The 25,367-nt window shown below is 40.9% G+C and overlaps 1 protein-coding gene across 1 annotated transcript in view; it reads right to left on the bottom strand.

The window, feature by feature from the left end:
* Positions 1-24,806, bottom strand: part of CHRNA7 (cholinergic receptor nicotinic alpha 7 subunit) — a 133,609-nt gene extending 108,803 nt beyond the window's left edge. Inside the window, exons 1-2 of the mRNA XM_046008917.1 lie at positions 24,720-24,806; positions 24,313-24,452 (exon numbers count right to left, since the gene is read on the bottom strand). Of these exons, the coding sequence (XP_045864873.1) occupies positions 24,313-24,452; positions 24,720-24,765 (186 nt within the window). The 5' untranslated portion in view covers positions 24,766-24,806. The remainder of the gene's footprint in view (positions 1-24,312; positions 24,453-24,719) is intronic.
* Between the last annotated feature and the right edge of the window lie 561 nt (positions 24,807-25,367).

Here is a 25,367-nt window from a genome sequence, read left to right as displayed (position 1 = left end):
TCTCAAGTAAATACATGAATTCCTTAAAAAAAAAAAAAATACACATGGGGTTGCCTGTGTGGCTCAGTGGGTTAAGTGACTGACTCTTGACTTGGGCTCAGGTTATGATCTGAGTCATGAGATGGAGCCCCACTTAAGGCTCTACACTCAGTAGAGAGTCTGCTTGAGATTTCTCTCCTTCTGCCTCTCCCTCTGTCCCTCCCCACTCCTGCCAGTTGTGCATTCTATCTCTCCCTTTAAAATAAAAAGGATGAATACACAACTTTTATTATCAACATGGATAGGACTGGAAGAGATTATGCTGAGTGAAATAAGTCAAGCAGAGAGAGTCAATTATCATGTGGTTTCACTTACTGGTGGAGCCTAAGGAAAAACATGGAGCATTGGGTGAAGGGAAGGAAAAGTGAATGGGGGAAAGTCAGAGGGGGAGATGAAGCATGAGAGACTGTGGACTCTGAGAAACAAACTGAGGGTTTTGGAGGGGAGGCGTGTTGGGGGGATGGATGAACCTGGTGGTCGGTATTAAGGAGAGCACGTATTGCATGGAGCACTGGGTATGGTGCTAAACAATGAGTATTGGAATACCAAAAAAATAAAATTAAATTTAAAAATTAAAAAAAAGTAGCACAAGTTGATTAATATAAATTAATTTGAAAGTAGCATATAGCTGGAACTTTTAAAAATGAGTCTGGGGTTCCCATTTTTAAATAGGTTTATCTCCCCATTTCACAGTAGTGATTATGAGATTATGGGTAGGACTGGGCCTGTTTCTTTCATCAAAATGTGTTGCTATTTTCCCTACAGCATTTTGCTGTGTTTGTTAAAAGCATTTCTGTATATTACTGGAATGCTCAAATTTCTTTGCTTCATTTTTCCTCTTTGAGGTTTGAAAATTTCACAATTTTCTTAAAGCAGTTATTTAAACATTTTTAAAGATTTTATTTATTTGAGAGAGAGAGAGAGAATGAGAGAGAGCATGATAGGAGAGAGGTCAGCTGGAGAAGCAGACTCCCTGCCGAGTAGGGAGCCCCATGTGGGACTCTATCCTGGGACTCCAGGATCATCACCTGAGCTGAAGGCAATTGCTTAACCAACTGAGCCACACAGGTGCCCCGGTTATTCAAAATTTTTGAAATTTACATATATATTATATATAGAGAGAGAGAGAGAGAATGCATGCACGCTGGAGAATAGGAGAGATCTGGGTTACAGATTGCTATGAACATTTCAGGGACTGTTGTTGCTTGACACTTCAGGCTTAATAGGAATTTTTTCTGGTCTCTGACTACTTGCATTTCTTATACCCCTCTTATAAGGATTTGGTTAGGGTGTGGTTTGTTTTTGTTTTTGCTTTTGCATAACTGGAATGCACTTCCTAGCAATTCTTTCAGAGAGTTTGTGGGTGGTAAACATTGAATCCTTCATACTTAAAAACTTTTTTTTTTTTTTTTTTTTTTTGCTTTTCTACTTATCTTTGTAGAGATTTGGGAGACAATAATCAGTTTGTCATCTGAGCTTTGACACTATAGTCCACTGTCTTCTTAAATCCCAGGTTTTTCTTGTAAGATGACAGATGTCATTTTGGCAATCATCCTTTGGCAAATTATTTTCATCTGTTCTGAATGAATTAAAGATTTTCTTTTCTCATACTTGGTGTGTTGAAGTATTCAGTGTGACTTTTTCATCGGCTTTCATGTCTTCCTTTAACTCTAGAAGCTTTTTCTAAAAAATTATTTTTTATTATTCTTACTTTCCATTGGTTCAGTTATCTCTTTCTGAGATGGGTAGTAGACTCCAGTCAGAAGTCATTCTATTACCTACCATCAATCAGTGATTTCCAAACACAATTCCCCACTGACAAGTTTCTTGATAAATGGGGATCCAGGTCTGGAGAGGGAGATATACGATAAGCCTGGAACATTTCATTTTATTTTGTGCTAGAAACATAAAATACCCATTGTCACAGAAACTACACCAAAAAGATAAAGGCATCAACCTGACAATTTGAGCAACAGAAACAATAATTGTAATGAAACAGACATATCAAATACCCCCCAAAATAATTCAAAATGGTAATAAAATCTCATTGGTCACCTATTAAATATCCTGAATACTGTATATTTTTTTAAAATCTCCAAACAAACCTGGATCCAAGTCCCAAAGCTTCTCTGCCTACACAAGAATAGAATACATTGTTCACGTGACCACTGAAGAGACAAAAATAAGGTGTATGACAGCATTTGAAAACCTTAAAGTTATATACATACAGATGATGACACTTTAAGGTTCTTTTCCAAATTCAGACATTGAGATACACACCCAGAGTCAAACCATCAAAGCTACCTATTAGTAGGGGAGCCAGGCCCTGAATTCCACCCATCTCAGGTCATACCCACAGTCCTTTCCAGATTTCCTGACAGATACAGAGATAATGTCAGAAGGAGACTCATTTTCCTTCAAAAAGCCAATTTCTGAAATCAGTGGAATCTTTCCAATCTACACAAAACAACATGTATCCCATCTTGCTATTCACCTCCTTTGAGATCAAGTCTCAAGCACTTTATAAGAATTTCTCTCTAATTTGGTGTGCCTTTAAAGTGATATTTGGAAAAATGCAGGAAGCCAGTGGAAAGATGGTTTGTGATGAGACATCAGCTGCTCCCTGCTGATGCAAACCACCACTGGAAAGGAAACAAATTTCCTGTCATGAATATTTCCTTTCAGCTTTTAATTTAATCCACTGCCCATAATTTTCGCTGTCAAAGACAATGAAGGTGCCATCTGTATGCTGCTGTTTTAATACACACCCGAAGGTTACTAACAAAGGATTGTTCAGGCCATGACCGTTGCATTAATTGCTCCATACACTGGAATAAGATGAGGGATCCAACTGGCCTGACTCCTTCTGAGGGAAATAAACTAAGGAGAAATTCCTTGTGGCTGTGGACCAACTTCCAGCTCAACTCCAGCTTACAGAGAGCTGCATTAAATGTCTCTCTCATTCCCTCTGATGCAGTTTGTTCACTCCAGAGCAGTAAGATACACAACTACTAACATAAAGAACAGGAAAGCCTCAAAGACATATTTAGAGAAAGTTTCCTGCTTTAATTATCTACAGTCTGCTCTTTGCCTAACTTAAAAAAACAAATATATAGCATCTCCTGACTTCCATCTGTCTCAGGGATGTACCTGTGAAAATTAACCAGAAATGTTTGAATGTTTGCAAATATCAAGATTTTATGTGATCTGCCCATTTTTAATCAACATTCCTATTATTATTTAGCTTTCATCCGTTCAAATTTTATTGTTCTTCAATCTACAGATATTTTAGGCAAATATAAAATATTGGTCTAAGTGATTCAGTAACAATTTTCTGAGGATAGCTATAATATCTCATGAAAAATCTAAAAGTAGCACTTTCAGTTGTTTTTTTTTTAATTTTTTTTAAGATTTTATTTATTTATTTGACAGACAGAGATCACAAGTAGGCAGAGAGGCAGGCAGACAGAGAGGAGGAAGGAGGCTCCCTGCAGAGCAGAGAGCCCGATGCGGGGCTCGATCCCAGGACTCTGGGATCATGACCTGAGCCGAAGGCAGAGGCTTTAACCCACTGAGCCACCCAGGTGCCCCCACTTTCAGTTTTAAAAAGAAAACATTGTAAAGAAGTTTTTAAGTGTGTTTTTTATAAGTATATTTAGAAGCTTTGGCCAATTCATAAAAATAGACAAATATATCAATGGAGTAGAACAGAAAACCAGACATGAACCTACAATTACATGGTCAATTAATCTTCAACAAAGCAGGAAAGAATAGAGACATATAGGTGGTGTAGTCAGTGAAATCTCTGACCCATGGTTTTGGCTCAGGTAGTGATCTCATGGTCATGAGATCGAGCCCTAAGCTGTACTCCATGCTCAGCGCTGAGTCTGCTTAGAGTTTCTACCTTTCCCTCTTCCCCTCACCTTAGCTCTCTCTTTCTCTCTCAAATAAATAAATAAATCTTTAAAAAAAGAAAAAGCAGGAAAGAACAGTGAATGGAAAAAAGTCTCTTCAACAAATGATGCTGAGAAAACTGGACAGCTACATGCAAATGAATGAACCTGGACCATTCTCTTACATCACACACAAAAATAAATTAAAAATGGATGAAAGACCTTAATGTGAGACAAGAAACCATCAAAAATCCCAGAGGAGAACACAGGCAGTAACCTCTTGGACATTAGGCATAGCAACTTCTTACTAGATATATCTCCTGAGACAAGGGAAACAAAAGCAAAAATGAACTATTAGGACCTCATCAAAAGAAAAAAGCCTCTACACAGCAAAGGACACAATCAACAAAACTGAAACATAACCTATGGGATGGGAGAAGATATTTGCAAGTGACATATCTGATAAACAGTTAGTATCCAAAATCTATAAAGTACTTATTGCACTCAACACCCAATAAACAAAAAGTCCAGTTAAGAAATAAGCAGAAAGGGGGAGGAGTCAAGATGGTGGAGTAGTAGCAGCCTGAGACTACATCAGGTAGCAGGAGATCAGCTCGATAGCTTATCTAAACATTGCAAACAACTACAATTCCAACAGGAGATCGAAGAGAAGAAGAACAGCAATTCTAGAAACAGAAAATCAACCACTTTCGGAAAGGTAGGACTGGCGGAGAAGTGAATCCAAAATGATGGGAAGATAGACCACGGGGGAGGGGCCGGCTCCTGGCAAGCAGCGGAGCAAAGGAGCACAAAATCAGGACTTTTAATTAAAAGTCTGTTCCACTGAGGGACATTTCTCCAGAGGCTAAACCGGGGTGAAGCCCACACGGGGTCAGCGTGGCCCCAGGTCCCGCAGGATCGGGGATGTCACAGATATTAGAACGGGGAAACTGGCTACAGAGACAGAGCTGAGGACTGAGCTCTCAGCTCGGGGTTACCTTGAACCGGTCACAGGCTGGGTGAGCTTGGAGCGCGGCCGGAGGCTGGGGATACGGGAGTGATTGGGTGCTGTTCTCTGGGGAAGCACTGAGGAGTGGGGCCCCAGGCTCTCAGTTCCTCTGAGCCAGAGACTGGGAGGCCGCGATTTTCATTCCCTTCATCCGGAACTCTACGGAAAGCGTTCAGGGAACAAAAGTTCCCGAAAGCGAACCCCAGCGGATTACATAGTCCGGCCCCTGGTAAGGGCGGTGCAATAACGCTTCCGGCAAAGACACGAGAGAGTCACTACAACAGGTCCCTCCGCCAGAAGATCAACAAAATATCCAGCCAGGACGAAGTTCATCTATCAAGGAAAGCAGGTTCAGTACCTAGGCCAGCAGCGGAATTCCAGAGGAGGAGAAAGCAAAGCACGGAACTCATGGCTTTTCCCCATGATTCTTTAGTCTTGCAGTTAATTTAATTTTTTTTCTTTTTGAATTTTTTTTCTTTCTTTTTGGTTCTTCTGTTAAATTTTTTAAAACTTTTACCCTTTTCATTTTCAAAGTTTTTTTAGTTTATCTAATACATATATTTTCTTTCTTTTTTATATTATTTCCTTACTTGTTTTCTTTTTTAAATTTTATCTTTTTTCTGAAACTCTTTTTTTTATAAAATTTTTTTTCAGCGTAACAGTATATATTATTTTTGCACAACACCCAGTGCTCCATGCAATATGTGCCCTCCCTATTACCCACCACCTGGTTCCCCCAACCTCCCACCCCCACCCCTTCAAAACCCTCAGGTTGTTTTTCAGAGTCCATAGTATCTTATGGTTCGCCTCCCCTTCCAATTTTTTTTTTATAAACATATAATGTATTTTTATCCCCAGGGGTACAGGTCTGTGAATCGCCAGGTTTACATACTTCACAGCACTCAGGAGAGCAAATATCCTCCCCAATGTCCATAACCCCCTCCCCCTCTCCCAGCCCCACCTCCCCCCAGCAACCCCCAGTTTGTTTTGTGAGATTAAGAGTCATTTATGGTTTGTCTCCCTCCCAATCCCATCTTGTTTCATTTATTCTTCTCCTATCCCCCTAACCCCCCATGTTGCATCTCCACGTCCTCATATCAGGGAGATCATATGATAGTTGTCTTTCTCCGATTGACTTATTTCACTAAGCATGATACCCTCTAGTTCCATCCACGTCGTCGCAAATGGCAAGATTTCATTTCTTTTGATGGCTGCATAGTATTCCATTGTGTATATATACCACTTCCTCTTTATCCATTCATCTGTTGATGGACATCTAGGTTCTTTCCATAGTTTGGCTATTGTAGACATTGCTGCTATAAACATTCAGGTGCACGTGCCCCTTCGGATCACTATGTTTGTATCTTTAGGGTAAATACCCAGTAGTGCAATTGCTGGGTCATAGGGTAGTTCTATTTTCAACCTTTTGAGGAACCTCCATGCTGTTTTCCAGAGTGGTTGCACCAGCTTGCATTCCCACCAACAGTGGAGGAGGGTTCCCCATACCTAGGAATAAACCTAACCAAAGAGGCTAAGAATCTATATGCAGAAAACTACAAAGTACTCATGAAAGAAATTGAGGAAGACACAAAGAAATGGAAAAATGTTCCATGCTCCTGGATTGGAAGAATAAATATTGTGAAAATCTCTATGCTACCTAAAGCAATCTACACATTTAATGCAATCCCTATCAAAATACCATCCATTTTTTTTCAAAGAAATGGAACAAATAATCCTAAAATTTATATGGAACCAGAAAAGACCTCGAATAGCCAAAGGAATATTGAAAAACAAAGCCAAAGTTGGTGGCATCACAATTCCGGACTTCTAGCTCTATTACAAAGCTGTCATCATCAAGACAGCATGGTACTGGCACAAAAACAGACACATAGCTCAATAGAACAGAATAGAGAGCCCAGAAATAGACCCTCAACTCTATGGTCAACTAATCTTCGACAAAGCAGGAAAGAATGTCCAATGGAGAAAAGACAGCCTCTTCAATAAATGGTGCTGGGAAAATTGGATAACCACATGCAGAAAAATGAAATTGGACCACTTCCTTACACCACACATGAAAATAGACTCAAAATGGATGAAGGAACTCAATGTGAGAAAGGAATTCCTCAGAATCCTTGAGGAGAACACAGGCAGTAACCTCTTCGACCTCAGCCGCAGCAACATCTTCCTAGGAACATCGCCAAAGGCAAGGGAAGCAAGGGCAAAAATAAACTATTGGGATTTCATCAAGATCAAAACCTTTTGCACAGCAAAGGAAACAGTTAACAAAACCAAAAGACAACTAACAGAATGGGAGAAGATATTTGCAAATGACATATCAGATAAAGGGCTAGTGTCAAAAATCTATAAGGAACTTAGCAAACTAAATACCCAAAGAACAAACAATCCAATCAAGAAATGGGCAGAGGACATGAACAGACATTTCTGCAAAGAAGACATCCAGATGGCCAACAGACACATGAAAAAGTGCTCCACATCACTCGGCATCAGGGAAATACAAATCAAAACCACAATGAGATATCACCTCACACCAGTCAGAATGGCTAAAATTAACAAGTCAGGAAATGACAGATGCTGGTGAGGATGCGGAGAAAGAGGAAACCTCCTACACTGTTGGTGGGAATGGAAGCTGGTGCAACCATTCTGGAAAACAGCATGGAGGTTCCTCAAAATGTTGAAAATAGAACTACCCTATGACCCAGCAATTGCACTACTGGGTATTTACCATAAAGATACAAACATAGTGATCCGAAGGGGCACGTGCACCCAGATGTTTATAGCAGCAATGTCTACAATAGCCAAACTATGGAAAGAACCTAGATGTCCATCAACAGATGAATGGATAAAGAGGAAGTGGTATATATACACAATGGAATACTATGCAGCCATCAAAAGAAATGAAATCTTGCCATTTGTAACAACGTGGATGGAACTAGAGGGTATCATGCTTAGTGAAATAAGTCAGTCGGAGAAAGACAACTATCATATGATCTCCCTGATATGAGGACGTGGAGATGCAACATGGGGGTTAGGGGGTTAGGAGAAGAATAAATGAAATGAGATGGGATTGGGAGGGAGACAAACCATAAGTGACTCTTAATCTCACAAAACAAACTGAGGGTTTGCTTGGGGGAGGGGGGTTGGGAGAGGGGGAGTGGGGTTATGGACATTGGGGAGAGTATGTGCTATGGTGAGTGCTGTGAAGTGTGTAAACCTGGCGATTAACAGACCTGTACCCCTGGGGCTAATAATACATTATATGTTTTTGAAAAATAAGAAATAAAAAATTAAAAAACAAAAAGGCAGAAGGCATGAACAGACATTTTTCCAAAGAAGACATTGATGGCTAACAGAGACTTGAAAGATCATCAATATCATGCAATATTAAAGAAATGCAAATCAAAAAGTACAAGGTGATACAAACTTATACCTGTCAGAATGGTTAAACTCACAAACACAAGAACCAACAGATATTAGCAAGGATGTGGAGAAAGGGGAACACTCTTACACTGTTGGTGGGAATGTAAGCTGGTTCAGCCACTCTGGAAAAAATAGAGGTTCCACAAAAAGTTAAAAATAGAAATACCCTATGATCCAGCAATTGCACTACTAGGTGTTTTCCTAAGGAATACAAACATACTAATCCAAAGGGATAAATACATCCCAATGATTACAGCAGCATTATCTATAATAACCATATTATGGAAACAGCCAGTGTCCATCAAATGATGAATAAATAAATAAACGTTGCATATATATATACACATATATACATATATACTTCATATATACATATTGTATTATATATATGTATATATATACACATATACACAATGAAATAATACTGAGCCATAAAAAAGAATAAAATCTTGCCATTTGCAATGACATGGATGAAGCTAGAGAGTATTATACTAAGTGAAATAAGTCAGAGAAAGACAAATACCACATGATTTCACTCATACATAGAACTTGAAAAACAAAACAGATGAGCAAAGGGAAAAGGAGAGGCAAACTAAGAAACAGACTCTTATCTACAGAGAACAGACTGATGGTTACAAGAGGGGACATGGGTGGGGGATAGGTGAAGTAGGTGACAGGGATTAAAGAGGGCACTTGTGATGAGCAAGGGGTGTTGTATGGAAGTGCTGAATCACTATATAGTACACCTCTGAAAGTAATATTACACTGTATGTTAACTAACTGGAGTTTAAATAAAAACTTAAAAAAAAAAGAAGAAAAGCCTCAGCCAATTAATTTTTAAAACCCATAAAACACTTCATTTAATATATAAGCTATGAATATAAACTAAAGCTTTTTCAAGCTTATGTACTAAAAAGTTGATTACCTCATTACAGGCTCTCTTTGAAAATAGTATAGGAAGGTTTTATGTTGCTTAGGACACTTTGGGGAACTTTATTTTGATTTTTCTTCAGTATCAGATTATAAGCATCCAAAAGAATGATAAAAACAGAAAATCCATCCCCATCTCATTTAAGAGCACCGACCTTCATTGCAAAGACCCTACTTTGAGGTACACCCAGTCATCCAAAATAAACTCATCTTGAAAATAAAAATATCCCTGCTGAAAATTTTCAAACGATAGTGCTTTAAACCTAATAGGAGTCTAAAAGTATTCAGTAAGTTAGTAGTGTTTTTAGAGTAAATGCATCATTTTCTACAGTGACTATTTTAAAAGAAAGCATTTATTTACATTTAAATAAATTATATATGTAAGAGGTGTGAGAAAATGCTTATTATATCATTCTTTTAAAGTCAAAGCTGTTGTCAGGAGCAGGGAATTATAACTTTTAATTGTATTTTTTAGACAGTACCTTTTAAGCATATATTCAATAAGTCACAAAAGGCCACCTGAAGGACATGATCATACACCATTCTGAGGAGCTGCACTGATCTAAGAAAATGACAGAAACAACTCTACCCAAGTGTTCATCACTCAGTTTAAAGGACCCAATTATATATCAAAGTGAATTACAGAAATACCAACACGGACTTGTGAATCAAACAATGGATTAAACATACATAACAGCATATTTACACCATTGGCTGAGTTGCTGGTAAGAATCTCCTGTCAGTTTCTAGTTGAAGAGGTCAGCTTAAAGATACCTATTTATTTCCCCTGTCCCTCTATGATCACTAGAATTAAAGGAGTGAAATCGTATAAATGCCTCAAAACAAAGAGAATGGGAATGGGATCACAAAAAGGCAAGATATTTCAGTACATTACATACAGAGAGAGCACATACAGGGAGGCTTAGTATCTGCAAATGTAGAGTGAAGGAAGCCCTGTGCTAAATACTGGTGAGGGGGCTGCTGGGTGAGAGAAGCTGGTATGCCCATGAAACCTGAAACCTCACTGAGTTCAGAAGTAAAATGAAGGACAGCAGGGAGGACAAAGGGGAGCTAACACGGGTGAAGTGACAGAGAGCTTTGGAATAGAGCATCAACTCCTTTCTGAGGATAATCATCACAGCCAGGGTTTCTCCTTACTCTACTGAGTCAAAACGCAAAAAAAAAAAAAAAAAAAAAAAAAAAAAGCATTGGTTAGAACTGTGTCGCCTAATATGGTAGCTACCAGCAAAATATGGTTACAGAGGGGGCGCCTGGGTGGCTGAGTGGGTTGAGCCTCTGCCTTCAGCTCAGGTCATGATCCCAGAGTCCTGGGATCAAGCCCCGCATCAGGCTCTCTGCTCAGTAGGGTACTTGCTTCCCTCTCTCTCTCTACCTGCTTCTCTGCCTACTTGTGATCTGTCTGTCAAATAAATAAACTCTTAAAAATTAAAAAAAATATATGGTTACAGAGTCCTTGATATGTGACCAGTGCTGAGATGGGCTATGAGTGTAACGCACACTCTGGATTTCTAAGCCTTAGCTCTCCCCTCCTCCCAAAATGTAAACTATCTCAGTAACAATGTTTCTACATTGGCTATGTGTGGAAATTTTAATGACTAGGTATATTTTGTTAAATAAAATATCTTATTAAAATGAATTATACCTATATCTTTTTATTTTTTTAAGTATGGCTACTAGAAAACCTAAAATTACACCTGTAGCTGACATTGTATTTGTATTGGATAGCACTGATAGCTTCTATATAGAAGAAGCTAAGGTGACAGGAAACGACACTGAGACAAAGCATCCAGTGCTTTGGCATTTAGTGTCTTCAAAGAAATGTAACAGTCCTCACCCAAGCCCTAAAACCACAGCTGACACTAAATTCTACCCTCAAATACAACACTCTCACCAATGTTTCTCTTCCTTAATTTTAAAATACAAAGAGAAATCTAAGAATCAGAAGGCATTTTAGGAAAGCTTGCCAAACAAATCATAAAATTTGTTTTATGAAGAAGAAGAACAAATAAATGAGCAAATTCAAAGAAAAAGGAAAAATTGTCTTAGAAGAAATAATATCATTCAGTTTGAAACAAATGAATTTAAAAAATTCATGATTTTTTAAATGATGATAAAATAATGATGATACCCTCAACTAATTTCCTCTGAGAAAGGAAGTCAACTCTATAATGAACAGAGGGAATAAATAGCATAACTAAAGACTTGGAAAAAAGAAAAGAATGCTAAGATTTGGTGAAAAGTATAAAAAAGGAGAACATCTAAACTTGACACCAGGATAGCTAACAACAGAAACATTCAAACAGAAAGAATTATAGGCTCAGAAAAAAATGGCTTTGCAGAGACTATAGTTACATTGTCACAAAATTGTGAAGGCAGCTTTAAAAAAAAAAATCAAGATACAATAGAATCAAATTACAGATAAATTACATGTGGTTACAGGAGAGAATGTAAATGCTACCAACATGGAGATAGAGGTGGTTTAAAAAAAAAATCCACAAAAAAGTGGAGACAGCACTCTAGTGCTTACAGACTAGGAAACCAAAGTATGGTTAACAGAAATGACAGTCTGAAGACTGTTTTTTGAAGGTATAAAAGTGATCAGTGGAAGTGACAAGAGTCGCATGACAGCAGATAGGGAGAGCTCTGAGTGAATCAAGTTCATATCTCATCATAACAAGAAGTGAATAGCAAACGGATAAAGCTGATCAATCAAGAATAATAAATGAGTATTGAATCAGGAATCATAACCAGAAACAGAAACTGCTGAAGGTCTCAGGGGAATGGACAGAAATGTGAAAAATGGGATATGACTAGGACTTCTCATAAATCCTTATTGTTGGCTCTGTAAATGTGTGTCACACTGACATTCTTAAGTATTAAAAAATGTCATAGCCTATACATTTTCTGCATAGTATACACACATTAAATAACTGAAATATCTATCCGGGGGCCAATATAGTGGATAATAAAATGTCCAAGTGTGATACAGTTCAACAATCACATAGCAATTACACTAACACACCTTTAAATTAATCGTCAGTCAAGATTTCCATAAAGCTACTTAAAAGTGATCACCTTTATACTAAACTAAAAATCAACTTGAGGTGGAGGGTACATAAAATATGAAAGGTAAAACAACGACAACAGAGCGCCTCTAAAGGAAAATATCTTCATGAGGTTGAGAAAGGGAAGGAGTTTTTAAATAGGACACAGTAAGCTTAAACATAGAAAAAGGGTTTTATGAGTTGGGTCACATTAAAATGAAGAATTGCTGTGCATCGAAAGACACCATCTTTCTGGAACCATATTATACTTCAATTAAAGATTTGCAAAAGACAGAAAAAGCAAAGCTCAAAAAAGCAAAAAGACAAGCCAAAGAATCTGAGAGAATATTTGCAAAAACATTTAAGTGCCTAAGGGCTCATGTCCCTAATATAGAAAAATTCATACAAATCATTAAGGAAAAACTAAACAAACAAGCAAACCAAGAAAAAATAGGCAAGAGACATGAATAGACACTTCTCAAAAGAAAATAATTGCCTGGGGCACCTGGGTGGCTCAGTGGGTTAAGTCTCTGCCTTCAGCTCAGGTCATGGTCTCAGGGTCCTGGGATGGAGCCAGGCATTGAGCTCTCTGCTCAGCAGGGAGCCTGCTTCCACCTCTCTCTCTCTCTGCCTGCCTCTATGCCTACTTGTGATCTCTGCCTGTCAAATAAATAAAATCTTTAAAAAAAATCTGCCAAACTGTGGAAAGAGCCAAGATGCCCTTCAGCAGACAAATGGATAAAGATGATGTAGTGCATATATACACTGGAGTATTATGCCTCCATCAGAAAGGATGAATACGCAACTTTTATATCAACATGGATGGAACTGGAGGAGATTACGCTGAGTGAAATAAGCCAAGCAGAGAGAGTCAATTATCATATGGTTTCACTTACTTGTGGAGCATAAGGAATAACATGGAGGACATGGGGAGATGGAGAGGAGAAGTGAGTTGAGGGAAATCGGAGGGGGAGAGGAACCATGAGAGACTGTGGACTCTGAGAAACAAACTGAGGGTTTTGGAGGGGATTGCAGTGGGGAGTTGGGTGAGCCTGGTGGTGGGTATTAAGGAGGGCAAGTATTGCATGGAGCACTGGGTGTGGTGCATAAGCAATGAATCTCGGAACACTGAAAAAATAAAATTAAAAAAAAGAAAATAGGAATGCGTCGGTGGCTCAGTCAGTTAAATGGCTGCTTTTGGCTCAGGTCATGATCCCGATGTTCTGGGATCGAGTCCCACATCAGGTTCCTTTCTCGGCAGGGAGACTGCTTCTCCCTCTGCCTCTGCCTGCCTGGGCTTGCGCGCTCTCTCTCTGACAAATAAATAAAATCTTTTAAAAAAAAAGAAAGAAAGAAAAGAATCAACTTGAAAATTAATAAATGAAATAGCCCTTGACTCCACTGGAAATCAGTGGAACTGCTAATTGAAATCATAAAGAACTGTCACTCCGTACCCACCAGAATGGTGAATTAAAAACACTGAAAATACCAAGGGTTGGTGAGTATGTAGAACAATAACGACTTTTCATATACTCCTAGTGAGAATGTTAATTGGTCTAGAATCATTCTGAAATCATTTCGTTTGGCTTCATTTGGAAAATTTAAAGGTATTGCCACCTTATGACTTAGAGCACACCCCCATCTATATACGTATGTGATAGACAGAACTGCATTCACACGAGCCTCAAAAGACATGTAAAATAAGAATATTTATGACAGAGGTCTTCATAATAGACAAAAGCTGGCACCTAATTACCAATCAATAGAATAATAAATGTTACATTCATATAATAAAGATGAATACACTACAACCATAGGCAACAACTTGAATGTCACTCTCAAAAATAAAATCTTAAAAAAAAAAAAAGATTATCCACCATGACCAGGTGGGATCCATCCCTGGGTTACAAGGTTGGTTCAACATTCGCAAGTCAATCAATGTGATAGAACAAATCAATAAGAGAAGAGAGAGGAACCACATGGTCCTCTCAATTGATGCAGAAAAAGCATTTGACAAAATCCAGCATCCGTTCCTGAGGAAAACGCTTCAAAGTATAGGGATAGAGGGAACATTCCTGAACTTCATAAAATCTATCTATGAAAGACCCACAGCAAATATCATCCTCAATGGGAAAAAGCTTGCAGCCTTCCCGTTGAGATCAGGAACACGACAAGGATGCCCACTCTCACCACTCTTGTTCAACATAGTATTAGAAGTTCTAGCAATGGCAATCAGACAACAAAGAGAAATAAAAGGTATCCAAACTGGCAAGGAAGAAGTCAAACTCTCTCTCTTCACAGATGACATGATTCTTTATATGGAAAACCCCAAAGACTCCACCCCCAAACTACTAGAACTCATACAGCAATTCAGTAACGTGGCAGGATACAAAGTCAATGTACAGAAATCAGTGGCTTTCTTATACACTACACTAACAATGAAAATACAGAAAGGGAAATTAGAGAATCGATTCCATTTACTATAGCACCAAGAACCATAAGATACCTGGGCATAAACCTAACCAAAGAAGTAAAGGACCTGTACTCGAGGAACTACAGAACACTCATGAAAGAAATTGAAGAAGACACAAAAAGATGGAAGACTGTTCCATGCTCTTGGATTGGAAGAATAAACATTGTTAAAATGTCTATACTGCCTAGAGCAATCTATACTTTTCATGCCATTCCGATCAAAATTCCACCGATATTTTTCAAAGAGCTGGAGCAAATAATCCTAAAATTTGTATGGAGTCAGAAGAGACCCCGAATTGCTAAGGAAATGTTGAAAAACAAAAACAAAACTGGCGGCATCACATTACCCGATTTCAAGCTTTACTACAAAGCTGTGATCACCAAGACAGCGTGGTACTGGCATAAGAACAGACACATAGACCAGTGGAACAGAGTGGAGAGCCCAGATATGGACCCTCAACTCTATGGTCAAATAATCTTCGACAAAACAGGAAAAAATATTCAATGGAAAAAAGACAGTCTCTTCAATAAATGGTGCTGGGAAAACTGGACAGCGATATGTAGAAGAATGAAACTCGACCATTCTCTTACACCGTACACAAAGATAAACTCGAAATGGATAAAAGACCTCAACGTGAGACAGCAATCTATCAGAATCCTAGAGGAGAACATAGGCAGTAACCTCTTCGATATCAGCCACAGCAACTTCTTTCAAGATATGTCTCCAAAGGCCAAGGAAACAAAAGCAAAAATGAACTTTTGGGACTTCATCAAGATCAAAAGCTTCTGCACAGCAAAGGAAACAGTCAACAAAACAAAGAGGCAACCCACGGAATGGGAGAAGATATTTGCAAATGACAGTACAGACAAAAGGTTGATATCCAGGATCTATAAAGAACTTCTCAAACTTAACACACACAAAACAGATAATCATATCAAAAAAATGGGCAGAAGATATGAACAGACACTTCTCCAACGAAGACATACAAATGGCTATCAGACACATGAAAAAATGTTCATCATCACTAGCCATCAGGGAGATTCAAATTAAAACTACTTTGAGATACCACCTGACACCAGTTAGAATGGCCAAAATTAGCAAGACAGGAAACAACGTGTGTTGGAGAGGATGTGGAGAAAGGGGAACCCTCTTACACTGTTGGTGGGAATGCAAGTTAGTGCAGCCACTTTGGAGAACAGTGTGGAGATTCCTGAAGAAATTAAAAATAGAGCTTCCCTATGACCCTGCAATTGCACTGCTGGGTATTTACCCCAAAGATACAGATGTAGTGAAAAGAAGGGCCATTTGCACCCCCAATGTTTATTGCAGCAATGGCTATGGTCGCCAAACTGTGGAAAGAACCAAGATGCCCTTCAACGGATGAATGGATAAGGAAGATGTGGTCCATATACACAATGGAGTATTATGCCTCCATCAGAAAGGACGAATACCCAACTTTTGTAGCAACATGGACGGGTCTGGAAGAAATTATGCTGAGCGAAATAAGTCAAGCAGAGAGAGTCAAGTATCATATGGTCTCACTTATTTGTGGAGCATAACAAATAACATGGAGGACATGGGGAGATGGAGAGGAGAGGGAGTTGAGGGAAACTGGAAGGGGAGATGAACCATGAGAGACTATGGACTCTGAAAAACAACCTGAGGGTTTTGAAGGGGCAGGGGTGTGGGAGGTTGAGGAACCAGGTGGTGGGTAGTAGGGAGGGCACATACTGCATGGAGCACTGGGTGTGATGCCAAAACAATGAACACTGTTATGCTGTAAATAAACAAATAAAAATAAATAAATAAATAAAATTAAAAAAAAAAAAAGTAACCAGACCCAAAAGAGTACACACTGTGAGCTTGTGCTATCCCACCTGTATACATCCCCAGAGAAGGGCAAAATTAAACCCTGGTGCTCAACATCATGCTAATGGTTTTCCGGTGGAAATTAAACAGATTTTTAAATTTTTTTAAAATTTATTTATTGGACAGACAGAGAGCACTAGTAGGCAGAGAGGCAGGCAGAGAGAGAGGAGAAGGCAGGCTCCCGCCGATCAGAGAGCCTGATGCAGGGTTCGATCCCAGGACCCCGGGATCATGACCCGAGCCGAAGGCAGAGGCTTAACCCATGGAGCCACCCAGGCGCCCCAAACAGATTTTTATTGCTTTAGTGATACGCCTTTTCCCTCCAATATAGACACTACCTCTTTTTCCCCAAGACGGAAATCTTTACAGACAGTGATCCAAGAGTAAATTCCCCACTTTGAGAATCATCTCACAGGTGCCATTTGTTAACGATGACAGTTTCAATTCCCTCCCTGTCAGCTTCCACCTGTCACAGACAGGTCAGCTCCTTCATCTACTACCTGAGTTGCAGACTGGAGTCAGGCCCACATTGAAGACCTTCCCACAGCCCATTCTCCCTCAGTGGCTTTTAACCCATAATATAGGATTTTATACAATTCCTTATTTAATCTTGTTAGTTTCAGCCAATTATTTTGGCATTCTGAGGGCTGTGATTCCTCAGCTTCTGCTGTAACTTACAGCTTTTCTCCATGAAAACTTATGCATATTATGTGATATCTTATTTTGAGATATCAAAATAAATATTCAACAAGAAAATATTCAACAAGGAGAGATAAGACAAGTGTGTGTGTGTATGTGTGTGTGTGTGTCTATATTTATATACATATAAATATGTACACAGACACACTTTTACAATAGTTTGGTTGGGGGGTTGTATTTTCTGGTTTTTTGCTAAAATGGTTTATGGCTGATGTTGACTGTCAATAAGTAAATCACTGAAATAAATACCATGGGAACTGCTATTAGAAGGTTCTAAATGACTCTCTTCTCCTCTGAGGAGTAAAACACTACCTAATCCTAATAAATCAATAAAAGGACAGAGATTTTTCGTTGGCATCCCTCCATAACAAGACTATTTCTCTTCCTTTAATAGCATGTCAGGGATGAATCAGGGGCTCTGAGAAAACTGAACCCTTTGGGGAATACCTTCAGTGGTAGACCAGAAAAGCAACATTTACAAGAAAGATTCCTTCAGTAAAAGCACCCATAATCCTCAGTCTATAAAGCTAAAGCATTTTGTATGTTTGTTTATGTCCCAAAGCCATAAAGAGGTTTGAGAGGGATAAAATTTCTACATAGTAAATCTGGATCAATTACAAAGGTGCATTGTAAACAACTTTTAATTTAGAATTTCAGTTCTGCTCCCAGCAGTGATGAACTAAGTGGTTCTCACAAACCCTCCAGTGAGAACAATTAAAGAGGATGGAAAATGCAGTGATCATGTGTATAAAAACACCAGAAAACTTAACAGGGCAATGAAGAATTGCAGAGCCAAGATCCAGCAGGGGAGGGAAGACCTGAGAAGATAACAGGTTTGGGAGCCACTTTTCAACAACCCCTTGATGATTCCTAAAACAATGCCTAAGGGGCCAAAAAATTAAGCAGAGCTAGGGGAACAAAACTGGAGCTCAAGTCCATTGAAGAGAGGGAAGACTCGAGTAAATTCTCTATATTTACATCATAGTATGTACAAGCAGATCAGCCCTTACAGAAATGGAAAGCCAGCTCCCCATCTTCTCAACGACTAACTGGATTGAAGCAATTTGTGCTTGCTGATGTCATGACCTGGATGTTGGTCAGAAACAAACAAAAATTGGAAGAAGATAGTATCCTTAAGACCTTCAAATTATCCCTGCAATTTTCTACATGCACTGGCACAAAATGAAAAGGAAACCAGGCTTAGAAACAACATCGTGAATCATTTCATTTAACTTAAAAGTAACATCGTGAATCATTTCAATACATGCTTTTTAAAATGATTTCTAAAATGAAAAGAGGGACAGAGATTGAACATGCACTGATGGTGAGAAATACATGATAGTGAAAAAGAATTCAATTTTTTTAAGAATTCAATTTTAATTTAAAATCTGTATTTGTTTACTACTTGGCATATTTGTATCACTTTAAAATTAATACCTGCTAATATTGTTTAAAGTGTGGTAATGGGGTTATACAATTTTAATTTTTAAATACTTCTATATATAGAAGTATTTAAATACTTCTCTGTCTATAAACACAGAGAAAAGAGAGCATGAAATACACCAGAATATCTTGAGTGATGGGATTTGGGTGATGATTTCTCCTATTTTTTTTTTAATTTCATTTCCTGCGCACACGTGCGTGTGCACACACACACACACACACACTATATAACATTTATAGTTTTAAGAAATACAATGTATAAAAACATCATTAGGATACTTACCTGTACCTTGGGCTTTCTGCACAGAAGGTATTCAACATGTACAATTTTTACAGTTAATATTGGATACTATTAAGTGAGAGTTGTAGCATTTTAAACAGTGGCCAGTAGATGCAAAATCATAGGTTTGACAAAAGCAAAGCATTGCCATGGGGATGTCAGATAACACACAAGCCCTTACAACACTGGGCTCCACAAACACACCTGCCGTCATTTGTAGCAAACCTCAAATGCGGGACCACTTAGCTCTACTGTCTTGTGATTAAAGCTTCTAAAATGTTGAATCTAAAAGTAGAATCCATAAAATACCAAAAAATCATTCATGCATAATTATGTATTTTACATTGTGTATAATTATGTGTTGATTCACATTATTCATTTTAAATGCCTTGCCTTCTGGACATGCTTTCATAACTGTGCACATTTATTGTATGCAAATCAACATCTAGAATGGCCTTAAGATGTATGCGTACAGGTGAATGACTACATGGCAGGAATAAAGGAGAAATATTATGGAAAGTGCTGGCAGATTAGAACCCTGCATTTGTATCACTTCAAAATGATTTCTTGTGTATCATCTCATTCCCAGCCCAGTTACAAGCCCACAAACTAAATTAATAAATGCCGTGAGTCAGAGTATGCATTTAGGAATAAGTCAGACACTGTTACATAACAAATTTATCTATGTAGCTACATGAAGTTTATATAAACAGTTACATATCATAGGTTGGATATCCAAAGTGTCTCTGGATTCTGTCCACTTCTCACTTTCCCACCATGTGGGAAGTTTTGACCTCTTCATACCTTGTCTACACTTCTCCTCCTCTCCAATCTATCCCACATACATACTGCCCTCAGCATCCTCTATCTAAATAAACACAGATCTAGTTACATCCCTCCACTGCTTAAAATTCACCACACCTTCCCACTCTCCACCTAACAGTTCACCAAGTGGCCTGTTAGATAGCTAGAACAGACCACAGCAGGTAAAACAATCCCTTTGAAAATATATGCTTTGTCCTTAAAATGTATGCATCTTTTTTTTTTTTCTCATTCTAACCTATAACGTATACTTGTTGGATTTAATACCAATATCATGGTTTGGATTGTTTCCATTTCTAGGAAAATCTGCTATGGCAAGCTGATCTTTCAGCCTCACAAATCCCCTGGCACACTGCCTCCTCATGCTCTCAGAGATACCCATACCCAAGCCAGGGCAAAACCTTAACTCTGCAGAAACACTCAAGACACCTCACGCTCTGTTCCCTTCCTGTCTCTGAACTCAATGCATTCGTCCTCCCAAAAAATAATCCTATCCTGCATTTGTAAAGTGCATTTCTAGAAACTAATTCTTACCAGAAAACTCTGCAAAGAAAAATTACTTTGGTCAATACTATACCCCTCTTTTGGAAATTCTCAATAAACACAAGAACACTCAATATTCTAAGAAGTCTTGCAGTAAAACCTATAGCCAAGAATAACTGAGAGCCAGCGTTTCTTAGAACCTACCTTGCTGAAGCTGTCCTGTCCTCCACCAAACTCTTCTCACCCTGCCCCCATCACCTGGAGAGTCATTCTTACTTTCTCCAACTGGCAAATTCCTACTCAATTTTAGAAATCTGACTACCTCCGCTTTGAAACCATTCCCAGTCACCCTCGCTGGAAATAAATGTTTTCTATGTGTATTTGTAGCACTTTGCACAAGCATGTATGTTAAATTACACATGTGGTAATCTTGGATCTACACGTCAGTCTCCTTAGCCTGATTGTGAGTTTTAAAAGTAGAAACCATCCTTTATTCATTTATGAATCCCCAGAATCTAGCAAAGTTCACAAAACGAGCTCAGTAAATATGTGTGGATAAATTGGTGAAATAGAAATGATCTTTCATGAAAATAAAATATGCAACATCATATGTCATTTCCCTATCACTCCAGCCAGGAAATCTCTGCTGGCAAAAAGGGGAACAATAAGAACACTTGGAAGGTGGGGTAATGATGTCCAGAACAGCCCAGTCAGAGTAAGTAAATGACCCGTATTACCAAATTTATAAAGAGAATTTCACGCCAGTCAAGACTATCACATGAATCCCTTATGAGAGCCACTGTATCCCTGTCCAGGGTGCTAAGATTCCAGCTGGAGCGCCCTGGCTCTGCTTCAAAACCAGGCAGAGCCAAGTCCGAATGGATTACAAATGTTTGCATATTTCATTATTTCTGATATAGAGACTTCCTTTCCACCTAGGATCTCAGAGTAGTTGCACTCATTCAGCTACAGTGCAGCCCATGTAAATAAATTAAGCTAACTCCTCTGTAAAAGAAGTTACCCACTCCAAAGGAGGTAAGAGACAAAGCACTTCAAAAGTTAGATGTGGGTTTTCCTCGCAGCCCTGCCTCTAACCAATTAACAACTTTGGGAAAGTGACCATGCCTTTCTAAGCATCAACTTCCCAACCTCTGAGTTGAGGAGCTACATAATTAAGATCAAGCAAACCTTCAGTGAATTACCAGTGAATGTCAACCATTTTTTCTTACTTAATCCTCTTGAAACCCTTGAAGTGGGTATTACTATTCTATTTTACACATGAAGAAACAGGGCTTAGAGAGGTAAAGTAATTTGTTCAAGGCCACACCATGAGCTTGCAGCACTGCCTGCCTGGGAAGCTCAATGGGTTCATGGCTGGATGGCCAGGGGGAGACCAAGGCTTTTTTCCTCCCACCTTCCCATGACCTCAGGCTGCTCATGGCTATTTTCCGGTTTTTCCAACACTGGAATGATGATGATACTCAGTACTCATGTTTTTTTGTTTGTTTGGTTGGTTTTTTGTTTTTGTTTTTGTTTATTTGACAGACTGAGATCACAAGTAGGCAGAGAGAGAAGGGGAAGCAGGCTCCCCGATGAGGAGGGTGCCTGATGCAGGGCTCAATCCCAGGACCCTGAGATCATGACCCGAGCAGAAGGCAGAGGCTTAACCCACTGAGCCACTCAGGCGCTCCAGTCCTCAAGTTTTTTGATAGTTTTTAAAATTTCCTAACTTGACAGAAGCTTGTGTTTTATTATTTCTTTGTCACATCATGTAACCCTAGCTGACACTTAAACTTCTCATAAGACCCTCAAATCCTTCATTTAAGTTGATTCCTTAAGGATCTCCTAAAGAGATAAAAGCACCCAGAAAGAAGCTTGCAGCGGCACAGGGAGTGAATTTCCCTCCCAAAGAGATTGCCACAGCCTTAGGAGGACTGCTCACTATTCCTGCTCCTTGGCTAAGCAAGCCTTGTACCCTCACATGCCATCCAGCCAGCACGAGGACTGCTCCAGAGAAGCAGCTGTGGAACATAGCCATGGTGAGGCCATCTGGCTAGCTGGAGCCAATCCTGAGCAAGTGGGGGTGAGGGAGGGCAGCTTTCACCTTCTCAGCCTACCATGCACCACTTGTGAAGTATGTTAGCTTCACTGATAGGTCCTCTGCCATGTGCAGGGGGTGGGGTGGGGAGTGTTGTTTGGTTTGGTGTGTTTTGTTGAAAAAAGACCATAGTCGTGCGCTAGCTTTGTGATCTCTCAAAGTTGCCTTCACATCTTTAGCTCATCACAGTGCCAATGAAATACCATCCTGTCTCTTTCATTAATAGGAAAATACAGATTCAGGACACTTACAAAACTTACCAAAGAGCAACCATTCAGAAACTGTGAGAGCTAGAACCCAAAGAGGGGCCCAAGGACCTCTTGAAGTAAGAGAGAAGCTGCTCTTAAATAAACTACTCCCTCCCCCCGAACAGGCAGAGCCTTGTGCAGCTCCCAAAGCCTCCACACTGGCATTTCTCTCACCGGGCTTCATTCAGTACTGTAGCTTCTTTTTCAGCCTCTCTTCCCCTAACTGCAAATCTACATCCTTTCCCCTCTCCTGAAATCCAAGCTCCGTAAACAGTGATTTTTGTTCTTTGGTAACCTCTAGGCGGCACTTGTCTACATCCCTCCTGATAAGTCGTCTATGTCATCGCATAGTCACTGAATATTTTAAGGATAGTTCTGTCTGTAGGAGGAAGTGCACATTTAACGCAGGTATAGTATGGAAGAGGAAGCCGTTCATCACGGCAATTCTACTAGCTATGTTAAGTGATGCCACGTGCATCAGTGTGGTAGCGTGGGCCCTCTTTGTTTGTAAGATCATGAAATATCACCTGTCTTCTTACACCACTTATCTGCACCTCTCTGGTGGATCGCAGCACTTTCTACGTGGAACTGAGGCTATCTGAACACTTCTTTCCCACCACAGTCTTCCCTCTCCCTGAACACCATCGTCCCTGTGCCCCAGAACAGAGTCTAATACTTTGTACAAATTAGACACAGAAACCCATTTATAATGAATCAAACACTTTTGTAAAATATTTGTATTGTATGAAGGATATGTCAATGAACTCTGAACATTCAAAGCTGTCTTTGAGCAAATTAAAAAAAAAAAACTTACACACATTATTACATTATTTAGATTTGTCAACTAAAGTGAGCACTAATACATCCACAAAGAAAGAACCCCATGCGGCTGGGAGCAGCTGCCTGACCGACAAGTATATCTCGAGTGCGGAGCCTTGCTCACCATCAGAGCGGGACTGCCAGCACTACTATCACCAGGAAGGGGGGAAAAAGCCCATTATTGGAATTGGGGCAAAGGGGGCGTGTAAACGCTCACAGCTGGCCATCTGGCTGGACAGATTAACCAGCTGCAAAGCCCAAGGCCAAGCCCCTACCCAAAGAGGCTACATACTACAGGCAGCAGTAAAGTCTAGAGATGGCCAGATTGACACAGACAGCATGCTAACACTTATACCATAACGGATACTGCAATGTGACCATTTGGACCCTATTCTTGCTGATTCTGACTCAAGATGGGGATACGTTCATCCTGAGTTTCAGGCTGAGGGAAGGGTGGGGCTGGAGTACTCACGCACAGGTGGCCGGAGCAGTGGAACATGCTATACCGGGTTCCTTCGGCGGGCGGGGAAACTGAGGCACGCAGCAGTGGGCAGGCTCAGGTCAGGGGCAGAGTTCTGGCCCTCCTGGCCTTGAGCCAGCTGGTGTGTCCCAGACAAACTACACCACCTGGCCGCCTGATGCTTCTGTGACCCCTCGGAACCCACGGCGGGGAGAGGACAGCCTTGCGGCCGGGCCGGACTCACCACGTCCATGATCTGCAGGAGACTCAGGGAGAAGTAGACGGTGAGTGGCTGCGAGTCGTTGGCCACGGGCCTCTCCAAGGGGTTGTAGTTCTTGACCAGCTCCTTGTAGAGCTTCCTCTGGAACTCGCCTTGCAGGGACACTTAAGGAAAGGAGAGCCCGGTGGGCTGCTCAGGGAAGGCCAGCGGGGGTGCACCCCACGCCCCCTGCCTGTGACCCCCGCAGCCTAAAGCAAGCAGCCCAGACGAACGGGGCTCGCCCTTCCCGGGCACCCCCGGTAGCGCCACCCACCGTCCCTCCTCGCGCGAGCCCCGAAACCTGGCCCCGGCGCGGGGCGCTCGGAGCCGCCGGAATGCGCCCGGGATCCCGCGGAGGAGGAGTAGAGGGCTGGGAGACCTGGCGGCTTTACCGTGCAAGAGCGACGCGGCCAGCGCCAGCCAGACCGACCGGCGCATGTTGAGACTCGGAGCTGCCACGGGCCGGCGCGCCCCGCGTCTTCCTGGTCGGCCCGGGCCTGCGCCTGCGGCCGCGGAGCCGGGAGAAGCGGCTCGGCTCGCGCGCCTTTAAAGAGCCAAGCGCGCGCCCCCGCCCCGCCCGCCTCCGCGCGCTTCTCCACGTGATGAGCCCCGCCCCCGCCCCCACCCCAGCCAGCCCGCGGGGGCCTGGGAGGCTCGGCGGCTGCCCGGGGAACTGCAGCCCGCGGGTGCAAGTGGGAAGTGCACCCCGGCGCTGGTTACAGTGTGGGCACCCCGCCCAGCCTCTGTCTCCACCGCATCACGCCTCCACCAAGCCGGGGGCTATCCAGGGCCAGCGCTGTCTCTCCCTTCTGTCCTTGGTCCCTACTCCGCTCCCTCCTGCGCTCAGACTGAAGCTGCGCGGGGTCCTTGGGAGAGAGCGGGACAATTCTGGGGTGCAGTCCTCCAGGGTCCTCCCTCCCTTATGCCAGTGGCTAGGTGTCAGCGACTGGGAACCAGGCTTCCACAGGTTGGGAAGTCTCTCCAACCAGACAAAACAGACCTGGGAGGAAGTCCCCTCCTGCCCCCGCCCCGGTGTTCTG

The sequence above is a fragment of the Meles meles genome, chromosome 6 (assembly GCF_922984935.1).
Source record: "Meles meles chromosome 6, mMelMel3.1 paternal haplotype, whole genome shotgun sequence".
In the NCBI taxonomy this organism is placed as follows: Eukaryota; Metazoa; Chordata; class Mammalia; order Carnivora; family Mustelidae; genus Meles; species Meles meles.
This window is presented reverse-complemented; position numbering and strand designations above follow the sequence as displayed.